At 34.6% G+C, this 19,609-nt stretch overlaps 9 protein-coding genes across 9 annotated transcripts; 5 read left to right on the top strand and 4 right to left on the bottom strand.

Annotated features, from left to right (window-relative positions):
* Window positions 1-297: 297 nt before the first annotated feature.
* MONOS_3852 (putative B9 domain-containing protein 2) lies at window positions 298-1,392 on the top strand. The gene is made up of 6 exons (XM_067873877.1): window positions 298-474; window positions 537-657; window positions 716-814; window positions 865-1,062; window positions 1,135-1,268; window positions 1,348-1,392. Exons 1-4 carry the CDS (start codon window positions 325-327, stop codon window positions 1,053-1,055), a joined length of 561 nt encoding a protein of 186 aa, XP_067730695.1. The 5' UTR covers window positions 298-324; the 3' UTR covers window positions 1,056-1,062; window positions 1,135-1,268; window positions 1,348-1,392.
* A 1,490-nt stretch (window positions 1,393-2,882) lies between these two features.
* On the top strand, window positions 2,883-4,551 carry MONOS_3853 (putative TAP42-like family). The gene is made up of 2 exons (XM_067873878.1): window positions 2,883-3,991; window positions 4,056-4,551. The coding sequence occupies exons 1-2, from the start codon at window positions 2,907-2,909 to the stop codon at window positions 4,186-4,188; spliced, it is 1,218 nt and encodes a 405-aa protein (XP_067730694.1). The 5' UTR covers window positions 2,883-2,906; the 3' UTR covers window positions 4,189-4,551.
* An 8-nt stretch (window positions 4,552-4,559) lies between these two features.
* MONOS_3854 (CDP-diacylglycerol-serine O-phosphatidyltransferase) lies at window positions 4,560-6,287 on the bottom strand. Its single transcript, XM_067873879.1, has 5 exons — window positions 6,104-6,287; window positions 5,939-6,046; window positions 5,816-5,882; window positions 5,042-5,757; window positions 4,560-4,933 (listed from the first exon to the last, which is right to left on the bottom strand). Exons 1-5 carry the CDS (start codon window positions 6,261-6,263, stop codon window positions 4,731-4,733), a joined length of 1,254 nt encoding a protein of 417 aa, XP_067730693.1. The 5' UTR covers window positions 6,264-6,287; the 3' UTR covers window positions 4,560-4,730.
* A 640-nt stretch (window positions 6,288-6,927) lies between these two features.
* MONOS_3855 (uncharacterized protein) lies at window positions 6,928-8,883 on the bottom strand (the record flags this gene model as incomplete). The annotated part of the gene is made up of 5 exons (XM_067873880.1): window positions 6,928-8,350; window positions 8,409-8,489; window positions 8,570-8,616; window positions 8,666-8,767; window positions 8,839-8,883. The coding sequence occupies 5 exons, from the start codon at window positions 8,881-8,883 to the stop codon at window positions 6,928-6,930; spliced, it is 1,698 nt and encodes a 565-aa protein (XP_067730692.1).
* Window positions 8,884-9,006: 123 nt separating this feature from the next.
* MONOS_3856 (putative Mov34/MPN/PAD-1 family protein) lies at window positions 9,007-10,286 on the top strand. Its single transcript, XM_067873881.1, has 4 exons — window positions 9,007-9,119; window positions 9,172-9,406; window positions 9,497-9,883; window positions 9,965-10,286. The coding sequence occupies exons 1-4, from the start codon at window positions 9,028-9,030 to the stop codon at window positions 10,160-10,162; spliced, it is 912 nt and encodes a 303-aa protein (XP_067730691.1). The 5' UTR covers window positions 9,007-9,027; the 3' UTR covers window positions 10,163-10,286.
* Window positions 10,287-10,337: 51 nt separating this feature from the next.
* MONOS_3857 (uncharacterized protein) lies at window positions 10,338-14,819 on the bottom strand. Its single transcript, XM_067873882.1, has 8 exons — window positions 14,356-14,819; window positions 14,158-14,289; window positions 14,013-14,099; window positions 13,570-13,950; window positions 13,307-13,482; window positions 12,854-13,183; window positions 10,929-12,798; window positions 10,338-10,836 (listed from the first exon to the last, which is right to left on the bottom strand). The coding sequence occupies exons 1-8, from the start codon at window positions 14,609-14,611 to the stop codon at window positions 10,511-10,513; spliced, it is 3,558 nt and encodes a 1,185-aa protein (XP_067730690.1). The 5' UTR covers window positions 14,612-14,819; the 3' UTR covers window positions 10,338-10,510.
* A 640-nt stretch (window positions 14,820-15,459) lies between these two features.
* Window positions 15,460-16,801, top strand: MONOS_3858 (uncharacterized protein; the record flags this gene model as incomplete). Its single annotated transcript, XM_067873883.1, has 4 exons — window positions 15,460-15,715; window positions 15,789-15,873; window positions 16,000-16,174; window positions 16,260-16,801. The coding sequence occupies 4 exons, from the start codon at window positions 15,460-15,462 to the stop codon at window positions 16,383-16,385; spliced, it is 642 nt and encodes a 213-aa protein (XP_067730689.1). The 3' UTR covers window positions 16,386-16,801.
* A 57-nt stretch (window positions 16,802-16,858) lies between these two features.
* Window positions 16,859-18,026, top strand: MONOS_3859 (uncharacterized protein). The gene is made up of 5 exons (XM_067873884.1): window positions 16,859-16,978; window positions 17,040-17,154; window positions 17,226-17,409; window positions 17,464-17,672; window positions 17,761-18,026. Exons 1-5 carry the CDS (start codon window positions 16,908-16,910, stop codon window positions 17,782-17,784), a joined length of 603 nt encoding a protein of 200 aa, XP_067730688.1. The 5' UTR covers window positions 16,859-16,907; the 3' UTR covers window positions 17,785-18,026.
* Window positions 17,974-19,391, bottom strand: MONOS_3860 (Vacuolar protein sorting 36B (Vps36B); the record flags this gene model as incomplete). The annotated part of the gene is made up of 8 exons (XM_067873886.1): window positions 17,974-17,979; window positions 18,028-18,126; window positions 18,269-18,504; window positions 18,588-18,680; window positions 18,837-18,975; window positions 19,055-19,143; window positions 19,205-19,274; window positions 19,329-19,391. 8 exons carry the CDS (start codon window positions 19,389-19,391, stop codon window positions 17,974-17,976), a joined length of 795 nt encoding a protein of 264 aa, XP_067730687.1.
* Between the last annotated feature and the right edge of the window lie 218 nt (window positions 19,392-19,609).

Below are 19,609 nucleotides of genomic sequence, written 5' to 3'. Positions count from 1 at the left end.
AGTTCGCAGTAAAAATGAGCATTTCGAGTTGCAACAACAACCCCTGCATATGTAATTGTTTTTCCTTATAGACCACTTCAAGAAAAAAATCAACAACCTTGCGAATCTCCATTCAAAATTAAATATCCTCCGCTCATCAATATCTTTCCAGGAACTTTCACAATAATCCTATTGAAAAGTAGAATGGATCAAACATTAATTCTTAAAAAAATAGCTGGGCATCGTACGAATTTGGTTCTATCATAAGATAAACAAAACTTAAAATTTCTTCAGATTTTTTTAAAATAATTATATGGCACATGATCAAGAGGAAATTTAAATATCATGGCTGAGCTTTATGTGATTGGTGAAATAGTTGGAGCTTCGGGATTTTCATCTAAAAATCTTTGCTGTAAATTTACTTTCACTTATGGAGAGCATTGGAAATTGCACAAAGGAGAGCAAACAGGTCAAACGCAAACTGATTATGCTTCTGTATGCACAACTTTATTGTTGAAGACTTTGGCTTGTTTGATGTATGTTATTTTTAATGATAGAGTGACATGTGCGTTTGGTCTCATCCTGTTGATTTGTTCTTTACAACGACCAATGTTATTGGATGGCCTCGCTTAGCTGTTCAAGTGTTTAAAATTGATCAATATGGTTGTTATGATTTAGGTATTTTGTTTTTTCATTCCTTTGTTGATTAATTATTTTTTTTTTTTCGTACTTTCAGAGGGATATGGATTCGTCCAAGTTCCACTTGCTCCAGGAACTCACAACTTGAAGATATTAACTTGGAAGCCAACTGGAACAAAAACAGAAGAATTTGCAAGTTTGCTTATGATTGTTAAGTTCAATAAATTTCTAATATTTTAATTGTAGAGGAATTTCTTGGACTTACACCAAGATTGAAAAATGAAAGTTTAATTGCATCTGGAGATGACAGGAAAATGTTACGTACTGAATCTAGTGGAGTGGTACATGTTACATTGGGGATTATACAACGAGAATTCGATAAGCAAGGAATTGTTACAAAAACAGAAAAATCAGATGGAGCCATTGGAGGAGATTGAGTTAAGAGTTTGCAAAGAGTGAAAAAAACAAATAATTAATTTGATTTCAAAGATATAGTGCAAAATAATTTATCTTTAGATATTTTTGTTACAGGTCAAACTATTTGTTTCACAAATTTTCAAAATCTTGTTATTTGAAGACAATTTGTTGGATTCTATTGAAGAAAACAACTGTAAGCGTTATATCATATTTTTATATCAATTATCTGTGATGTTTGTTTTTGTTCTTGAATATTGAATTGAAAAAACTTTTGTTTTTCCTTTTTTTCATATATAATATAACATGATGAAGTAAGTGAAAGGAGATTCAATTGATACTTATAAATTGGGGAACAAAATCATTTTTTTTTTTCATCTAACTTTAAAATATTAGATGCAAATGCTTCTTCAGATTAATAAGCATATATTAATACACAAAATCCTTTTACTAATACTAACTTCAAAAAAAGATAATGCAATTGATATTTTCATAATAAACTTTCCTAACTCGCTAAGGAAATAATTAAAAAAAAATATATAATCATAAAAGTTAAATATCAATTGTTTTAATATTGTTCTTTTTAAAAGATTGTCAAATGGAAATAAAAGCTGTGTGCTTTGATAAAATCTTTGTTCACACAAATCAAAATTCACAGAAATGGAAATTAATACTTTATGATGTGCTTGCAACAATTCAAAAAAATTTTTTTAATAGAAAACAAAATACAAATAGAAAATTGTAGTTTTTTTTGTACTTGTTTTTATACAAAATAAATACTTCAAATAATTCTTGACAAATGGACGTCACAGATTTTGCACAAAAAACCGCACAAGATCGGTTTCACAATAACCGCAAGAGGAATAATTCTGACATTTTCCCTCGAAATATATATCATCAATATAAACTCATGTGACATCCAAGACTATCATAACTTCCTTGTTTGTGCTCGAAAAAAAATTAATGAATGAAATCAAGGAGAAATATGATTTTGAGTTTCTCCTAAATTTTTAGAAAAATTTTTATCTGAGCACAAAAGAAGCTATTATGAAAGTTTCGTTTTTCAAATGAGTTTGTATTGATGAGATATATTTCGAGGGAAATTGTCAGAATTATTCCTCTTGAAGTTATTGTGAAATATATCTTGTCCTGAATTTTTTTTTACACAATCTGTATTTTATGAAATCACCGCTTTATTCGGATGTTGAATGTTCAGAGATTTTTCTTCACTCTCCAAATAATATTCATCCAAATGTGAAATGCATAATTATTATTACAAATGTCCAAATTTGATATGAAAGAAAAGGATATGTGCATTGAAAGAGCGTATTGTAAGTGTTAATCAGGCGTACACTTTCAACAACTGTGTTCAACATTATTATCTCAATAACCATTGAAAGTTACATTTCGACAATGAACCTATTTATTCCCTTTTCTTATGCAAATTTATGTGACTCACGAAAATGAAACAATCTGCTCCATAGAATAAAGAAAAAAAATGGTGATTAATAATATTTTTTTGTGATGGAAGTGTGTTTGAAACAATTAATTTTTATTTGAATTCATAGAAAGTCTAAATGAGAATTCTACTACAATCTTTCATAAACGATCGTTGAGATAATACTACTGTCCACAGTTATGGAAAGTGTCCGCCATTATTAACACTTACTATGAATAGAATTATGATGTGATTTATTGAATATTTCAGTGCAAATAAAGATTTTGACTTTTTCACATAATTCAAACTACAAATTAACCAAATTAAAATTCAGTTAATCATGAGGCTTTTGTAAAGAGATATAATTAAGAATAATTGCGTTAATTTTCTAGAGAAAAATTATTGAACCATTATAATATATATTTGTAAATGATTTATGAGCTTATTGAATCAGGAAGATGATTCAAAAATTAAAGATTGTTCGTTAAAGCAGGACATAACGGATGAAGCTCATGAAGCACCACTGGGTTGTCTTTTTGCGAGATCCTTTCGGATATATCAAAAAGTAAAATCACATTCTGCTAGTGACTTTGAAATAAAAACTGCATTGAACATACTTGAACGATGCAACACTTTAACGGAGTCCTTGGGGCTGTACCATACTCTTCGTGAAACCCTTGAATTACCTGAACTTTCATCAATGGATATTCGCCTTCTTTCAATTCCATTTTTACAAGGATTCCTTGTGTCAAGAACCACATTTAAACTACACACGCGAAAGAATGTTCTAATAGAAGCACAACAATATTATAAAACATTTCTATCAATTCTCAACAGTTATTCTCAATTTGAAAGTAATTTGCTGTTAAAGAATGCATTTTCTGAAATTCAAAAAGGAAATTTCATGCACATCACATCATCCAGGGATGTGGCACTCGAAAAAATGGGAGAAGAAAAGGCACTTGAAAAACAGATCTCCGAATTAATGAAGCACAACAAAGCAAACGATGATGATGATCTTGATCTTAGCTTTTCAGACGAGAATGAATTACGAAAATTGAATATTTTACAACTACATTTATTTGCACTTTCTGCTCTTACAGAACTTTGTAATATTTCACGAGAGCTAAACCTTTTGGAAGCAAGAGAGAAGAGTTCAACTGAATTATCAGAAGCATCCGTTAGAAATTGTTCAAGGAAAACACAAAGTGGAACAAAACTATCCTCCTCACTTGGAAAAAGCAACATTACAATACAAGAAGATTTGAGTTGTGTTAAACACTCGAACATTGCTGCTCCATGCTATTCTCAGCAATCTAGCCCCGTACAATGGACGACTGGGAAAATTCTGAGCAACACATCATCTTTGTCACCATTTTTGGCAACAAGAGCTGAAAGGATGGAAAATGTTTTTAAGCCTGTCAAAACTTGGACTTACTCTCTTGAGCAAGAGCAACAAATGGAAGCAGAAAGGCAGTTTGAAAGAATCTCTCAAGAAAGTTTACAGCTAAAGTCAAAAAGGTGTGAATTCATTTGCAATCAATTGATTCCAAAAAATATCAAATTTAAATTGAATTTTTTCCAGGAAAGAAGAAGAAGAAGAAGAAGAAGAAGGCTATGATAGCAATGAGGACTCTGACGAGAAGAGACAATCTCAGATGGAGATGGATGAATGGAAGGACGATCATCCAACTGGTTACGGGAATAAATTAGGTTGAGATGCAGAAGGATTCGCAAATTGACTATTTTATTTATTTTTTACAACACACGGAATAGAGATAAAATGCGATTAATTGGGAAATGTGCTACAACACGCTATTTATTGAAAAAGAAGTTTGCCAATACATTCAGCTTACGCAAAGCAAATTTCCATTCAGCAAAAAGAAGCTGGAAAAGACTGATTTCCAACCTGAAAGAATTGAATTATAGATTATGAAAAGAGAAAGATATTTTCTTAGAAATACTCTTCTATTATGTTCACCACTAAAGGGCAACTTATTTTCGAAAGATGAAAATCATTTGCTTCTTTTGAGCTTTGCTTAAAGCATATTAATATCTCGATACATTTCCTTTTAAAAAAATACAACACTTTTCAAAATGAGTGAAACATTTTACTTGAAAATGATTTGAAAAAACGAATAAAAAGACTCTAAAAAACGTCTTTTGTTGGAATAAACCACACAAAAGACAACTGAAGGGAAAGGAATTTGCACAACAACAAAACGAAAAGAACAAAGGAACAAAAAAGAAACATTGAAAATTAAATTGTATGACGTTGGCGGGCGAGTCTGAGAAGAGAAGACGAAACGCCCTCTGTGTAGTGATGGTAGATGATTGGTATGTTATGTTCAACCAGATACGGCTTACCGGGGAATTCAATCCAATCATCACCTCGCATATAAGCAACGCTCTGTCCCTTAGGAACTGCATCCAGCATCTCTTTAATAGCCGGAGTTGGATCAGCTGATGAAGCGAAAAGAAAATCATCAAAGAAAATTTATAACATAAAATTCAATAATTTCATTCATAAATAATAATTATTATTTCAAAAAAATAGACAAATAAGCAAACCAGTATAGACAGGGAACACTTTCTTTACCCTTCTCAATTTGCTGACGTTATTCATTCTCTTTTCGAGCGAGTCAGTCACACGCACTTTCTTGTTCTGATACACGCTCTTTTCGTCGTGAACAGCAACATACACGTTCCTTCCCATGACAGCCATGTGCGAGAACAGTTCCAGATGACCACGATGGAACATATCGTACACACCCACAGTCATCACATAATCAAATTCGCCAGGCGATTTCGCGTGTTTGAACATCCATCTGTACAAGCGTACCAGCACAGGGATTGTTCCGTAGCACACTGGAATAAGGGCAAGCAACATATGAGAAAATGGTGTTCTGTTGGATGCCAAAAACAGGGCCAAAAAGTGGAGGAACCACACAAATGACAGCTTCAATTTTCCATTCACAGAGAATGGCTTGATATACAAGGTATCCCAATCAATCATATAGAATGAATGAATCAGTGAACCAACAATGATCCACTTTTTATCCAAACCAGCTGCGCAAACAGCCGCATTGAAAACACCTGCAAATGGGCATGGCATTCCGCGGAATACTCCAGGTGGACCATCTTCTGTCATAAACTTCGCCAATCGTACAACAGTGCAAGTGAAATGTACAACACCAAGAACAATTCCGATGCCAGCTGTTGTTTCTTCAAAATATGAAAGCAATGCAAGAGTTGGTGCAACGCCAAATGTTGTTACATCTGCAAGACTATTATCAAAAAGTATCAAATAATGATTATGTTACAATATAAAAATAAAAAAGTTACCTGTCCATGAACATGCCAAAATCTCCGCTACATTTCAAATGGCGCGCAGCTGGTCCATCAAATGCATCTGCGAAAATTCCACCAAAACAATAAATAATAACATAAAAAGATGCTTATACGTACCAAATATAAATCCAAGAACAACTAAAAACGAGCACCACATTGGTTTGTGATGAACAGCACAATATCCTGCAAACACCCCACTCAATGCATTTCCCATCGTTAAGCCATCTTCATAATAAAAATAGTGCATATCAAATGCGATTGAAGATAAAATTAATCACAAACTTGGAATCACCATTCTGTACTTCCATAAAAAGTTCTCTTTCTTTGGTTTTGAGTAATCTTCGAAGTCTGGTGAAGATGAAGGAGACGGAGACCTTTCTTCACGTTCAATTAAGGCTGAAGAAGACCTTTCTTTTGAGCGCCGATCAGCACTGGATTCCATTTTCAATTTGTGTGATCCAAAAGTAACATTAACACATTTCAAAATTGATCATCAATAAAAAATTTTTTTGTTCTTTTTGAAAGAAAATATATATTTGTAACATCTATTGTTTTGTTCATAATATAAAGAAAAACACAAATGTTGACAAAAAATTTTCTTTGTTCGAATTTTGTATTCAGCGTGACGAAACAAAATAAAAAATACAAATCATTATAAATCCATTCGGCCATTCAGAATCTTATATAGCAACATATTTTACACCAGATAAAAAATTAAAAAGCGATTCTGTTAATTTTGGGGTTTGAGTTCCAGTTACACAGAGAGATAATATTTCTTGCTGATTTGGGACAAAATTCTTGCTTTTTTGAAAAGAATAATGATTTGTTCCAAACTTTTTCCACTTTCATATCATGACAAGTCAAACGTTCTTTTACAAAAAGGTTTAGAAAAATAAAAAAAAAAATGAGAAATTTATTCGGAAACTCTGAATGGAATAAAATTCATAAAGCAAAAAATATTGTCCCATTTATCAATTTTTAAAAAACAAACATAAATAAATCATCTTTGTCTTTTTTAATTATGAAATGAATGCTCTTTATAATTTATTTGAAATGTTTAAAGCGAAGTGATATGTGGTTGTTAATCACATTTTTGTAACTTTTTTTCAATCAAACCTGTCGCCAGCTAATTTATCGGCATTCTTCTTTGCCCATGTCTGTGACAGCATCTTCTTCACTCTTTTTCTTCTGTTTTTCTTTGCCTGCCTTTCTTTTTCTTCATTTCTTTCCATTTCCTGATATCTGCTTTGCTTCTCTTTCAGTTCCTGAATGTAATCTTCCTCCGAACTATCTTCATCTCCTCCAATTGACGAGTCATCGTCCGACTCATCGCTGTATTCATCGTCCATGCTGCTTTCATCATCAAACCCTCTCATTTCAGCATTCCGCTTCGCTTTCTTCTTCTTCTCCATTGCTTTCAGATACGGAAGAACAATTGTTGGCTTCTCCCAAACATCCCTTGCTGGCTTAATAACAGCCAACGTTTTGTCCATTGGATTTGTAAGTGTTGTTGATAAAGTTGAACTGTTCTGCATTTTCGACTGTTCCATCGATGGAGAAGAGGAGATGGCAGATACTGCTGATGCTCGCTTTGCTGGTCGGGGCATTGCAGAAGCTGGGACAACGTGTGTCGAAGCAGAAGCAGGAAAAATTGAAATTTTGATAGGAACTGGAGCTGAGGTTTGCAGATCAGAAACTGATGATTTTTCATCTTCTTGTTGTTCTGTTGGCTCTAATTTTGTTGTTGCTTTTGAATGCGAAGAGGTTCCTTTGGATGAATTTAGCATTGATGTGAGAAGAAGCGTTTTCACTTTCTCTTCATTTCTCTTCTGCTTCGCTGCAGGTGTTGATGTGTTTATTTCTTTGAGCAATTGCGCATCGTCGATAACCGCTGTTTCAATGGGCTTTGCTTCATGAAGTACTTTTTGGCTGCTGGTTTCTTCTTCTCTTTTTTCCTTCATTTTCATTTCTTCCGCCTCTTGCATTTCTCTCATTTTCTGCTCCTTCATCTTTTGCTGCACTCTCTTCTTCTTCTCTTTCATTTGTCTTTTCTTTTCTTTCTCTCTTTCTTCTCTTTGAAGCTTTTCTTTCAGAAGCTTCTTTCTTTCTTTCTCTTCTTCCCGCTTGATCCTTTTCATTGCTCGACTTTTGCTTGATGTTCCACTTGCTCTGTTTTTACGACCCCCTCCTCCAAAAAGCGTGATTTCAGATAGAAGCTCATCCACCTTCATCTTTTCTTCATCCGGCAAACCTTCATCATCTCTCTTTCGTTTCTTTTTCAATTCTTCCATTCTTCTCTTTCCACTTTCAGATGCCAGCGCTCTTTTTTTTCCTTTCTTCTGTTCTTGCAAAGCTTCGATTTCATCTGGAAGTTTCACTGTCCATCTCTTCTGAATATCCGTTTCTGCTCTCAAATTTCCACGATTTAATCCAAACGAAGTGTTCTCACCCTCAGATGAAGAATCTTCATCTTTATGTGCTTTCTTTTCTTTTGTTTTCTTTTGCTTCTCTTTCTTTCGTTCAAGAAATCTACGTTAAAAACAACGAATATATATAAAGTTATCTAAAAAAGTTCGAACTCACATACTCCATTCTTTTTTTGTACCGATTTGTCTGTTTCACCCTTTCCTTTCTTAATTCATGTGCCTTATTTTGACGTAAACGAGCGCTAAACAAATAAAATAAAAAGCATTTCATCATATCATAATTGCATTCTTTTTCATTCATTCTAATGAATGAGTAGCATACCCAAATTCAGCCAGTCTTTCATCTTCTCTGATTTCATAATCAGAAGACTGATTTTCAAAAAACATATAAATATATACGACAAAACTTCACTCAAACATTATCTTCTGATTCTTCTTCGAAGTCAATGTTCCGAGGCCTATCTGGTCCTTTTGGAATCCTTTGGTTGAGCTGTTTTCTCTTTGTAACAGCTAATAATCTCTGCAAACAAAAGTAAAACAGGAAAGACAAAAATCATAATATTTATAATGCAATATAATACAAGTTAGTACTTTAAAACTCTTTGGTATATCATTATCTACGTTGAAATCAGACATTTATCAGGGAATAGAAAAAATTTTGGTTGGAAACAAACATACAAGAATTTGACCAAATCAAAAGTTAATGATCAATATATCTATTGAACGAACAAGTTACAATGATGCAAATCTCTCTAACCCATATTGAAAATTTGTTTTATTATGACCCAGCGTTTTTCGGATCCAGATGAGCCTTTTCGTTATGACGCTGAACAACAGCGAGCATTTACTGATAAGATGCCATGGAAGGAAAAGTATAACTTTATTTTGAGTGCCAACTTATTTTTTATTTGACAATATTTTAAGTCCAAAATATTTTCAGAATGTGAAGATATCCGCTTTAGCTTTACTTAAATTAGTTATGCACGCATGTGCGGGAGGCAAGCTCGAAGTCATGGGGATTTTACAGGGAAAAGTAACACCAAATACATTTTATGTTATGGATGCTTTCGCTCTTCCTGTTGAAGGAACAGAGACAAGAGTCAATGCAGGAGATCAAGCAAACTCATACATGGCACAATATGCTATTTTATCAACGGAGGTGTGATTGCTTTTTGATTGAAAATGAGTTTATTTAAATAACAATACTTAAATAATGCGAAAAAAATTTCGCTTTCTTTTATTTTATCAGTTGGGACGTCCCGAACAAATAGTTGGATGGTATCATTCACATCCTGGGTACGGATGTTGGATGTCTGCAATTGATGTTGCAACACAATCGCTCAATCAAGCGCTTGATCCATATTTGGCAATTGTTGTTGATCCTGTGCGAACAATGTCCTCTGGAAGAGTGGAGATAGGAGCATTCAGAACATATCCAGAAGGATATCAACCAGAAACTTCTCAATTAGAATATCAATCAGTTCCCCAAGCTAAGTTTGAGGATTGGGGTTCACAGGCTCATCGATATTACAAACTGGATACCACATTTTTCCAATCATCAACAGATAAAAGAGTTCTTACTGCATTACAGAGAAAATATTGGGTGAACACTGTTTCCACAACTCAATTTTTACTTGTGTGCTAATTTATTTGTCTGATTTGAGCATCATATTGTTTTCACTATTGATTATTCGAAAATATTTTAATTAAAAATTAGAATCAAGATTATTATACAAAGCAGCTTGTTGAATTATCTCAGAAGATGCAGCAAATGAGCAGCAATCAAGCAGCTGATGGACGTGGAAAGAAGACTGCGTTTTCAACACTTTTGAAGGATGCTCAGAAGATACTTTCTGAACAATCAACAGCATTAGCAACACACGTGTTCAAACACGCTCTATTTGGATTTCATTAATGCTAAATGCTCATTAGAATATTTTATGAATATTTTTTAAGACTTTTTCAAATTTATTTTTCTTTTTTTCACACAATTGTCGAGGGCAAAAATTAATGCCCAACAATATGAATTTTCTTGTGAAGCCAAGTGCAACATTTGAGAAACGCTGTTAATGCAATCAAAAAAAAAAATGAATGTCTGACATATTATTTGATTAGCATTGAAGAAATTAAATTAAAAAAAAGTTTGCCGCAGCAAGCAATGAGTTGATAAGACGAAAAGATTGAATAAGAAATGAATTGGAATTGAAACACCGAACAATATTAAAAACTTTTCCAATAATTAATTGACAATTTCCCCATGTCATTAACGACGTGGCTGAGCAAAATACATCATTTCCTCTCTGCTCCGATCGTTGTCGCTGGGATGCCCTTCACTTTCAGCTCTGTCAAACATCTGGTTGCGAGCAGTGCTCTGCCTGCGAATGGCGCGTGTTTGTCTCTTCCCCAAAACAGACTCAGCAATTCCTGGCCGATGGAACGCTCTTTTCTTGCTGTGCGAAGCAGGAGCAGTGTTTGTGCAGCTGCTGAAGGCATCTTCGCACTCACTTTGACATTCTTCTTCCACATTCGCACAATGCCGATAAACTTCCTCTGTTGGCCTTCCTTCGTTCCTCAGGCGCATAACACATCCTTCACAAGAATAATAAAACACAAACAAGTTTTGCATAAAAAGATAAAAAACAGTCGTTCAATCAAAGAAAAAAATAGCATTCAAAACAAACTTTGCTTGAGGCCACGGCAATCAGCTTCACATTCTTTCTTTTCTTTTAAGCAACTTTCGATCGCATCAGAACTTTCATCATTCGCTGTGTAATTCTCATTTCGATCATTTTGTGTTCCGCAGTCGTCGTATTTCGGATCGTTCTCATCGTCTTCATCAGGAATTGTGCTTCCATAATTCTCGTTTTGGCTGGTTTCTCCAAAGAAGTTTGGAATTGACTGGCCAAAGTGCTCGCCAAATGGGTTTATGCCGAAAGGAGGCTGGTCATCTGCAAAGAAAAAGAACTGAGTCATCATAAAATCATTCGGCATGTCGCTGAATGGAGGTGTGAATGTGTCATTTGAAGAGTCGAAAGAAGAAGAAGAAGAAGCTGTCGCAGTCGATGAAGAGTTGAACTGAGATGTGTCGAACGGAGGATTCATTGCCATCGACTGTGCCATCTGCATCATTTGCATCATCTGCATCATCATCATCATCTGCTGCATGCCATCCTCTCCAAACATCGACTGAGGTGGCATAAACGAAGACGAGTCATCGTCAATGCTGTCCTTTGCCGAGTGCGACAAAACTGGGTCAGACTCGTTCGCCAGCGCGCTTCGTTTGAGCTGCTTCATCTTTTGTGTGGCAGCATCAGCGCACACATTCGTGCACGACAGCCACTCGTCCTCGCAAACATCGGCGCAGCTTCTGCCGGTCTGCTCTGCCAGCGCCGAGCTCCGCTGCTGAAAGACAACCGACGCGTATCCATCTGCCCCACGCTCAAATTGAGTGCCGCCGGCTGTTTGGCTGTCGGATGGCTGTGCTGTGCCGTTGGACAGACTCAGCTTCAGCATCATCCTCTTCTTCTGCCTTGCACACTCGCCCAGGCATTTGTCGCCTTTGACGTCGCATCGGTCGTTGCACTTGTTCATCTCTTGCCGAATCGCCCTCAAACTCTGCGGAGGATTAGACAAAGGCGAATAAGAAGAGGCAGAAGCAGAGGCAGAGGATGAAGGAGAAGAAGGAGAAGAGGCTGAATTCATCGCTTCCTCTTGTGCTTCATCGTCAGCTGGCTGATCGGCGCTTTCGTGCTCTTTTTGCAGAAATTTCCCCATGCACATTCCAGTCAAGCGAAAGTTGTATGAAGAGCACTGAGAAAGCATAGCATCGAGGCAGCTGTGATAGTTCTCGTTTTCTTCCTCATCTTTTTCTTCCTCTTCTTCGTATGCTTCTCCGTTGGCATTTCTGTTCCCTCTGAATGGAGAGTTCATCTTCTGCATGCTCTTGCACTGCTCCAACGCGTCGTTTTGGCACCGGAGATAGTCTTCCATTGCTTCATCGATGCATTTTTCTGTTTCGGAAAGCTCAACTTCATTTTCCTGCTCGCCAATCGGATTTGCTTTTCTGTCTTCAGAATTTGTTGACGCACTCTGAAAATCACGAGAAAAATGTTCATTTGACGAAGCAAACTGGTTTTGATTTGGTTGTTTCTCTCCAGTTTGTGTTTGTTTCAATCTGACATTTAGTTCTTCCAGTGGAATTTGAGAATTCAAAAAGCTTTTCGTCTCTTGTTCCTGTTGTTGTTGCTGTTGAAATGAATCAGGTTCAACGTCGAAATCATAATTATCATTTCTTTTGTCAGCCCAATTCATCTTTTTAGAAGGAGAAGCGGAGAAAGATGGTGAGTTAAATGTGGAAGCAGCAGAAGGGCTGAATGCATCCGCACACACGCCAACACAGTCAGCAAAGGAATCTACGCATTGGTGCATATTCGAAGAGAGGCAGTCAGAAATGCATTTTATTCCTTCTTCCTTTTTGGAAGAAGAGCTCTGACATTCAGAAGCACAGAAATTTCGCAGCTCTTCTGAGCAATCTCTTAATGTTATGTTGCACTGGGCAAAATCGAATGCTATTAATAATTCAAAAACAAAGCAGAAAACAGCAAACTTCATCCAAACATCGCTTCCTCCCTTCCTCCGGCTCAGCATATTTCTGTTCTTTTCCTTCTTTTCCTTCTTCTTTTTTTCCTTCTTCCTTTCCATTTGTCACATCCAACTGATAGCTTTCCTTCGCAAACGCAGCTCGGCAGTCTTCTCTGCACTTGTCGTTCTGCTCTGTGATCGGGTCCATCTGCTCTGACATGCAGAGCCCCATGCACGAGTCCAGATAATACGCCCCTCTGCACATCCGCGCACAATGCTGCGAGGCGGTCTGGGTGGAGATACGCGTCGCCTTCTGGCACTCCTCTGAGCAAAGAGACAGGGACTCGTCGTGTTGCTGGGATTGGCACAAACAAATTAATTTATATAAAAAAATGCGATGTGATATGACATGAAGAAACAGAAATAAATAAAATAATCATCAACTTGCTTTTTTTCTCCAATAATTTTATTGTAAAACCTTTCTTTCGATACAACGGTTCACACACTCCTCTTCTTGCGGAATGCATTCTCTGATGCAGCGGCTGAGGCATTTAACACAATCTTCACTTGCTTCGTATGATCCGTTGCTTCCTTTGTAGACTGCGCAAATCGTGAAGCACTTGTCATCACACGCAGTCACACACTCATCATGATCTGAAGAAATGAATCATTCAAAGGAAAAAAAAAAGATATTAACAAAAATTTCTTTCTTTCTTTTAAAGAGGAAAAAAAAGCACATACTTCCTTCACACTCATAGCGACATGTTTCAGATATGCTTGCATCTTGCGTCAAATGTTGATTCGAGTGAAATGCCATCGTCCTTTTAAGACTCGAGTCGTATGTGTCATTTGCGGCATTTGTTGAATTAGAAAGACGTGAATTTGAGCTGCACCCGTTGATGCATTCAACATAGGGAACATAGCACAGGTCAGCATCCTTGTTGATGCAATTCATCAGACATTCCCCATCGATTCCGTCCATTTGATTGTCCGTTGCAGCATTTTTGCCAAATGATGATGTTGTATTGTTTGAAGGGCATTTATGTAAACATGTTTGAATCAGACTTGACTCACAACGATCAAGAATGATTTTGCATGTTCTTGAGCATTGTGAAGAAAATTCTAAAACAAATGTTGATTTACAACATATAAAAAAGTATTTCGAAAAAAAAAAAATAAAAAACCTTCATTTGGTGGTACAGAACGAACACAGTTCGAATAATCTAGTCCACATTTTGCAACTGAATCCATTAAACATTGTGAAGATTCATCTGATGAAATGATAAAAGAGAATAATACAGTCAAAAAGAAGCGGACGTAATTATAAACCTTCGGGTAACCGACTGCATCTGAACTTTGATTTATCAACGCACTTTAAATAAGAGTTGCGGCAGTTGCTAATAATATGGAAAATGCAAATTTCTTTCTGGTGAACAAGATTATTCCCACAAACAGAAAGCTCTAAACGAGCGATGATAAATATAATTGCCTTTATCTTCTATGAAAAATTACTATTTGAAAACAAACCTTCCTCTCTGCATTGCTTGATGCAAAGTGTGTAATTTGGTGATGAAAGGCATTCACGCGGGCATGTACTTTCCAGTATATTTTTGCATTCATCAAATCTATTATTTGTTATGGCAAAGCATTCTGTTGAGTTGTCTCTTGGTAACAACTCAATGAAATTAAAATACTTATCCGTATACTCATCAATCAGCTTTCTTTCATCGTAACAACTAACAATTCCAAACAAAATGTATGCAACAAAATGTAGTATGATCATTAAATTTCAAGGGAAAGAATTGAAACAATGATCCAAGACGATCCACAAAAAACATGTCAAAACGACATGAAAAAATTGATAACAAAAATACATGGAATGTTAGAAAAACAATAATTTTTATCCATCTTTTTAAATTATGATCATATGGGCTAAATTTTCTTTATAATTTTCTATCCAAAAATAAAAAATGATGAAAAAATTGAAAAAATTATAAAGGGCAAAATATAATTAATTTTAGCTATGGGTTAATGATAATTTGTTAACGATGATACGGACTCCAGAGCCACGTAGATCAACGAAAAAGTTCGATGGTATGTTTTAAGTATTTTTTCCAATTATTTATTCATGTGATTATATCGATTCTTTTTTTCTATGAACTGTTGACAGTTTGAAATTGTTTTCGTTAATTTTTGATGAAAAAACACTATTTGTTTGTAGATATCTCCAAGAAGATTATTAAATGTATATTCGTCATGCTCTTTACCGAGGATTAACAAAAAATGTTCTGATTGCATGAAACTTGAAAAAGAGTTGAACGAAAAAACTTCAACTCTTAAATTTCTTCAATCATCATTTAAAACAAAAGAAGCACGCCTTCGCTTAGAAATTTCACAGCTTCAGAAAAAAATTGACGATTATCTAATTCTTGTTCAGAAAAAAGACGAAGAAATAGCTGGATTGAAAGCACAGCTTCAAACAAAAGATGAAGAAATTGACATGCTGAAACACTCGCCGCAACTTGATCAACAGAGCCTTGCACGACAATCATTAGAAATTCTTAGATCGATGCCCTTACAGCGCTCGCTGTGTTTGTTTTTTTTTTAAATTTTCGTTCAATTGTTTAATACATGTCAGCAACTTCACGAGGATCTTTGCGCTCAATTCCTGTGGAACCGCTTCTTAGATCTTCTCTTCGTTCATCTGGGCAATGGACATCGAGAAGCTCTTTGAGGTCTTCTACTCAGTATTTTCATGAAGGCTCCCAAACAACGAGAACAATGCGCGACTCAGATAAAAAAGATCTAACTGTTTTTTTGGAAACAAAGATATCTTCAGGAATTTGGAAAATAGAAGGACGTTTTAAAAACACGTGGGTAACTAGAAGTTTGAGATTCATTTTGTAGAGTTAATGAAAGATTATTTTTCATTACTGAAATTAATGTTGATATCATAATAGTGTTTGGAATTCGATCGTCAAACGCCATTAGCGAACAAAAGCATATGTGGAATTGTGATGAATGCATTGCTTACGATGGAGCATTGTATGTTTCAGTGTAATTTTTGTTCGATAATATCTTTATTCATATCTGTTAATGTGACTTCCTCTAAAACTTATTGATGAAAAAATATGTTTGATACAAATTCTATAACAAATTTCTAAATAACAGTGGGAAGATATGGCATTGTCACCGCAGCACATCGAAATTGCCAACATTTTCTGATGGAGATGTTGTTGGCATTGAGCTCAACATGGACAGAAAACAAAGAACACTCCACTTCTTCGTAAATGACTCTCAAGTTAGGGTTGCAGTCGTTGGAATTCCTCCATCGGTTCAATTTGGAGTTTGTGTTCTTGAATGTTTTTTTATTCTTTTTTTAAAGTGTTTTTGAAAAATTATATTTTTTATCTGAATTTTTATTTGCCCAGATATCATTTACAGCGCATGCTTCTTCTTTTGATGTGCTATCGTTTACAAGACTTAGAGACGAGACTACAAAATGCTTGGACGATGAAGTTGTTATAAAGTGGAATGCAACTTCTAGTTCAGGTTAATATTCATTGAAACACGAGTTGTAAAAATTTAGTTTTTAAAAAAAAAGATGAACAAATGCAACTATATCGTTTGCTATATACATTACACAAGCAGCGACTATTTATGATAGGTTATGCATATTACAGTTTTCAATGTTTCTCATTAAAATTGGAAGATTTTTCCGTTTTGTAAGTGATCTGTCCGTTATAAACACAGTGATTGTGATTTGAATCTATTAGACATTTGAAAGGAAAGGAAACATGTCTTTTTTAAACATTTATGATTCAGAGTACTTTTAACTTTTTTAACTTATTCAGAAATTTTTATTTATATTTTTCTTTTCAAGATAGAAAGATACTTTCAGAAATCAAAAAGAAAAAAAAGACCATTGTACATTTTTCCCTATTTTTGAAAAATACATATTAAAGCAATGCAATCCTGAAGTTTTTTTTTCTTGTTCATATTGTTCTATATTGGTTTTGTATTGATCATATTATTGATCGTTTATTCAATAAGTGTTTTTTAGAAATCATTGAAGTGTAATGGAATATACAGAACCTTTTCACAATGGATACAGAATTTCTAGTAACAAAAAGGGAATCCAAATTCAATGGTTTGACAGAAGCTAAATCAAAAAAATATAACATTTTCTTCTAAAATATTTTTTCAACAAGGGGTATTTCTGGATACGGTGGAGAATTCCCTCCAACATCGTTGCAGAAAAACATTGGATTAAACGAAGCGATTAAAGAGTTCAATGGAGCTCATCTTCTGAAACAATTTGATAAAGTAATATTCATAATTATTATTCTAAAATGCATTCGAACACAAAAATTGTATTTTTTTCATTGCATCTTTAGATAGCTGCAAAGTATCGATATATCAGTTCAGTTCTTGTCGCATTCTTCTTGCCTTTGGTTTTGCTTCTTCTGGCTTTGGTTCTTATCTGGGCAATCTTCAATTGGGATTCCCGTGGAGTTGTTTTCTCGTTTAGCTTCACACTTCTTGCTTTTATTGCCTTTATCTCTGCAGTATTTCTTGTAAGTATGCATGCATTTTTTTATTGAAAAATTTTTATCATATCGAAATATTAATTAGTTTCCCCAATTGTATCCGTGTTTTTGTCTAAGAACGCGAAAGAAAAAATCTGGAGGAGGCTTGATGTGTGGTTTGCAAAGAATGGACAGCAGCACATGCAACAATATCCAGATTTAGTTTTGTATCATTCGACCTCAGTGTATAGAACAATTTCCGAAGAGTTGGAATCTCGATGCGTTATCAAAGAAAAATGCCAGATAGTGCACATTGTATGTAATTGTGCTAATGAATATTTTTCAAAATTTGAATTTTCTTTCTTTTTTTTTTTCGAAATGCATTTTATTTGTTTGATTATAGATCAATTTGGAAAAGAAGCACTGAATAATCTGACTGTTCATAATTGTCTTTGCTTTCTTATCTTATTATTATATCATATTTCGCGAATACATATCACTTTTTTGTTTATTTTTTGTTTATTTTGTTATGTTTTTCTGTTTTTTATAATTCTAGTTTGAAGATGTTTTGAGACTTTTCGGTTTTGGATAAACAATAATTAATAACAGTTTTTTTTCACAACTAAAAGAATATGTGCAATAACAATAAAAAATTCAGATTAAGTGAAACAAGAGCTGAATTTTCTGATTTGTTGTTGAAAAAATTAGGATAAAATATGATATCATCTTCGCTTTCATCGCGACAGAGAAGTAGCCTTGCCTCTCCAATCTTACAGCAAATAATAAAAGAAAATCATTGACAAAGAAGATATGATTAGCATCAAATCAATCGAAATATTTCGTTTTTATCAAGAAAAAAAAATGTGAAATCTTTCCAAATTAAATTAGATAAAAAAGACAAGACAACACACCAAGATATATTCCTGTGTAAGAATGGAAGTGAGATGAAGAGCATCTGCTATTTGCAAGACGGAACATCCGCGCCTCTCGCGCGTCAGATTCACAATTCGCTCGCAAATAGCTTCTTCAGAATGGGTGGTCAGATGTATGACAAAGACTCCTGTTTTAATCTTTGAGAGACGAAGTCCAAGATTTAATGATTCAAATTGCTGGCAGGCCTTTAAAAGATCTTCTGGAGGAATGAGATCTGTGCAAAGAGCAACGAAGAATTCAAATAAAATAAAGAAAATTAAATACAAAAGTTTTTAATTGATTAAAAAGAAACCAAACCAATTCCACGAGCTCTGTTATACTTGGCATAAGCATCCACAAGCAGCATCATTCCTCCTTCTCGTTCCAAAATTGGTGTGATAAATTCAGTCACTTGTCAGCACAGCTCAACCCCGTACGCGGAACCAGCTGTATCTCTTACACACAGCAAGTGCACACGATCATGAAATGAAGATAATCAAATAAGACAAAAGGAATATAAACAAGAAGGGTTTAAATTTAAAATTATCTTGAAAAATTCAGGCAAACCTTGTAACAGGCGAAATGATTCCAAGTGAAGCACAAATGCCAGATACTCCACTTGGTCTACGTCTGAAGCACTTTTCGAAACGGCCCCTGTTCCTTTAGCCCTTGATGCCTCGCGCTGATAATCTTCTGTCATTTGAATCTATTAAAATAAAACAATAAAACAATAAAACAATAAAATAATTCCAAAATTCTTTTTTAAAAAAACAAAACTTTCAAACCAAATCGTAAGCGCTATCCATCAGAGCATCAATACTAGTAAAACTTGTTTGGATTTTTTGCTCAAGTCTTTCTTGTGTTGCTTCAACAGCTATATATATATATATATATATAATGGATAAGTCTCGATTTTCAAAAATAAATTAGCAAACCCGATGCTGCTGTTCTAGGATCCAACGAAACTGGAGGTTCAGGCTCTGGTTGTGTAATCGTCGGTAGAGGCTAAATTCAAATAAATGCTTCGGAAAACAAGAGACCAAAAAATTGCAATCAAACTTCTTTTCTACGCTTCACAGCTGAATCAAAACGAATAAAAAATGGTCTTATCTTTCCACTCATGCATCTAATTGAAAATCTGACGTTCTCAGAAGTTCCAGGATAACTGATAAGTATTATATCTTTGCTAAATACTTAAGGCTGAATTCGCAAATAATTTGCAAAAATAAAAGTATCAAAAAATTCAAACTTTTAAAGAATAAGTATCCACAAAATCAAGAAACATAAAATATGACGAGAAGAGAGATTGCAACTTATAAATTACAATCTTTGGGTTGTGA

Source organism: Monocercomonoides exilis, assembly GCF_001643675.1.
Source record: "Monocercomonoides exilis strain PA203 chromosome Unknown scaffold13-1861174, whole genome shotgun sequence".
Lineage (NCBI taxonomy): Eukaryota > Preaxostyla > Oxymonadida > Polymastigidae > Monocercomonoides > Monocercomonoides exilis.
This window is presented reverse-complemented; position numbering and strand designations above follow the sequence as displayed.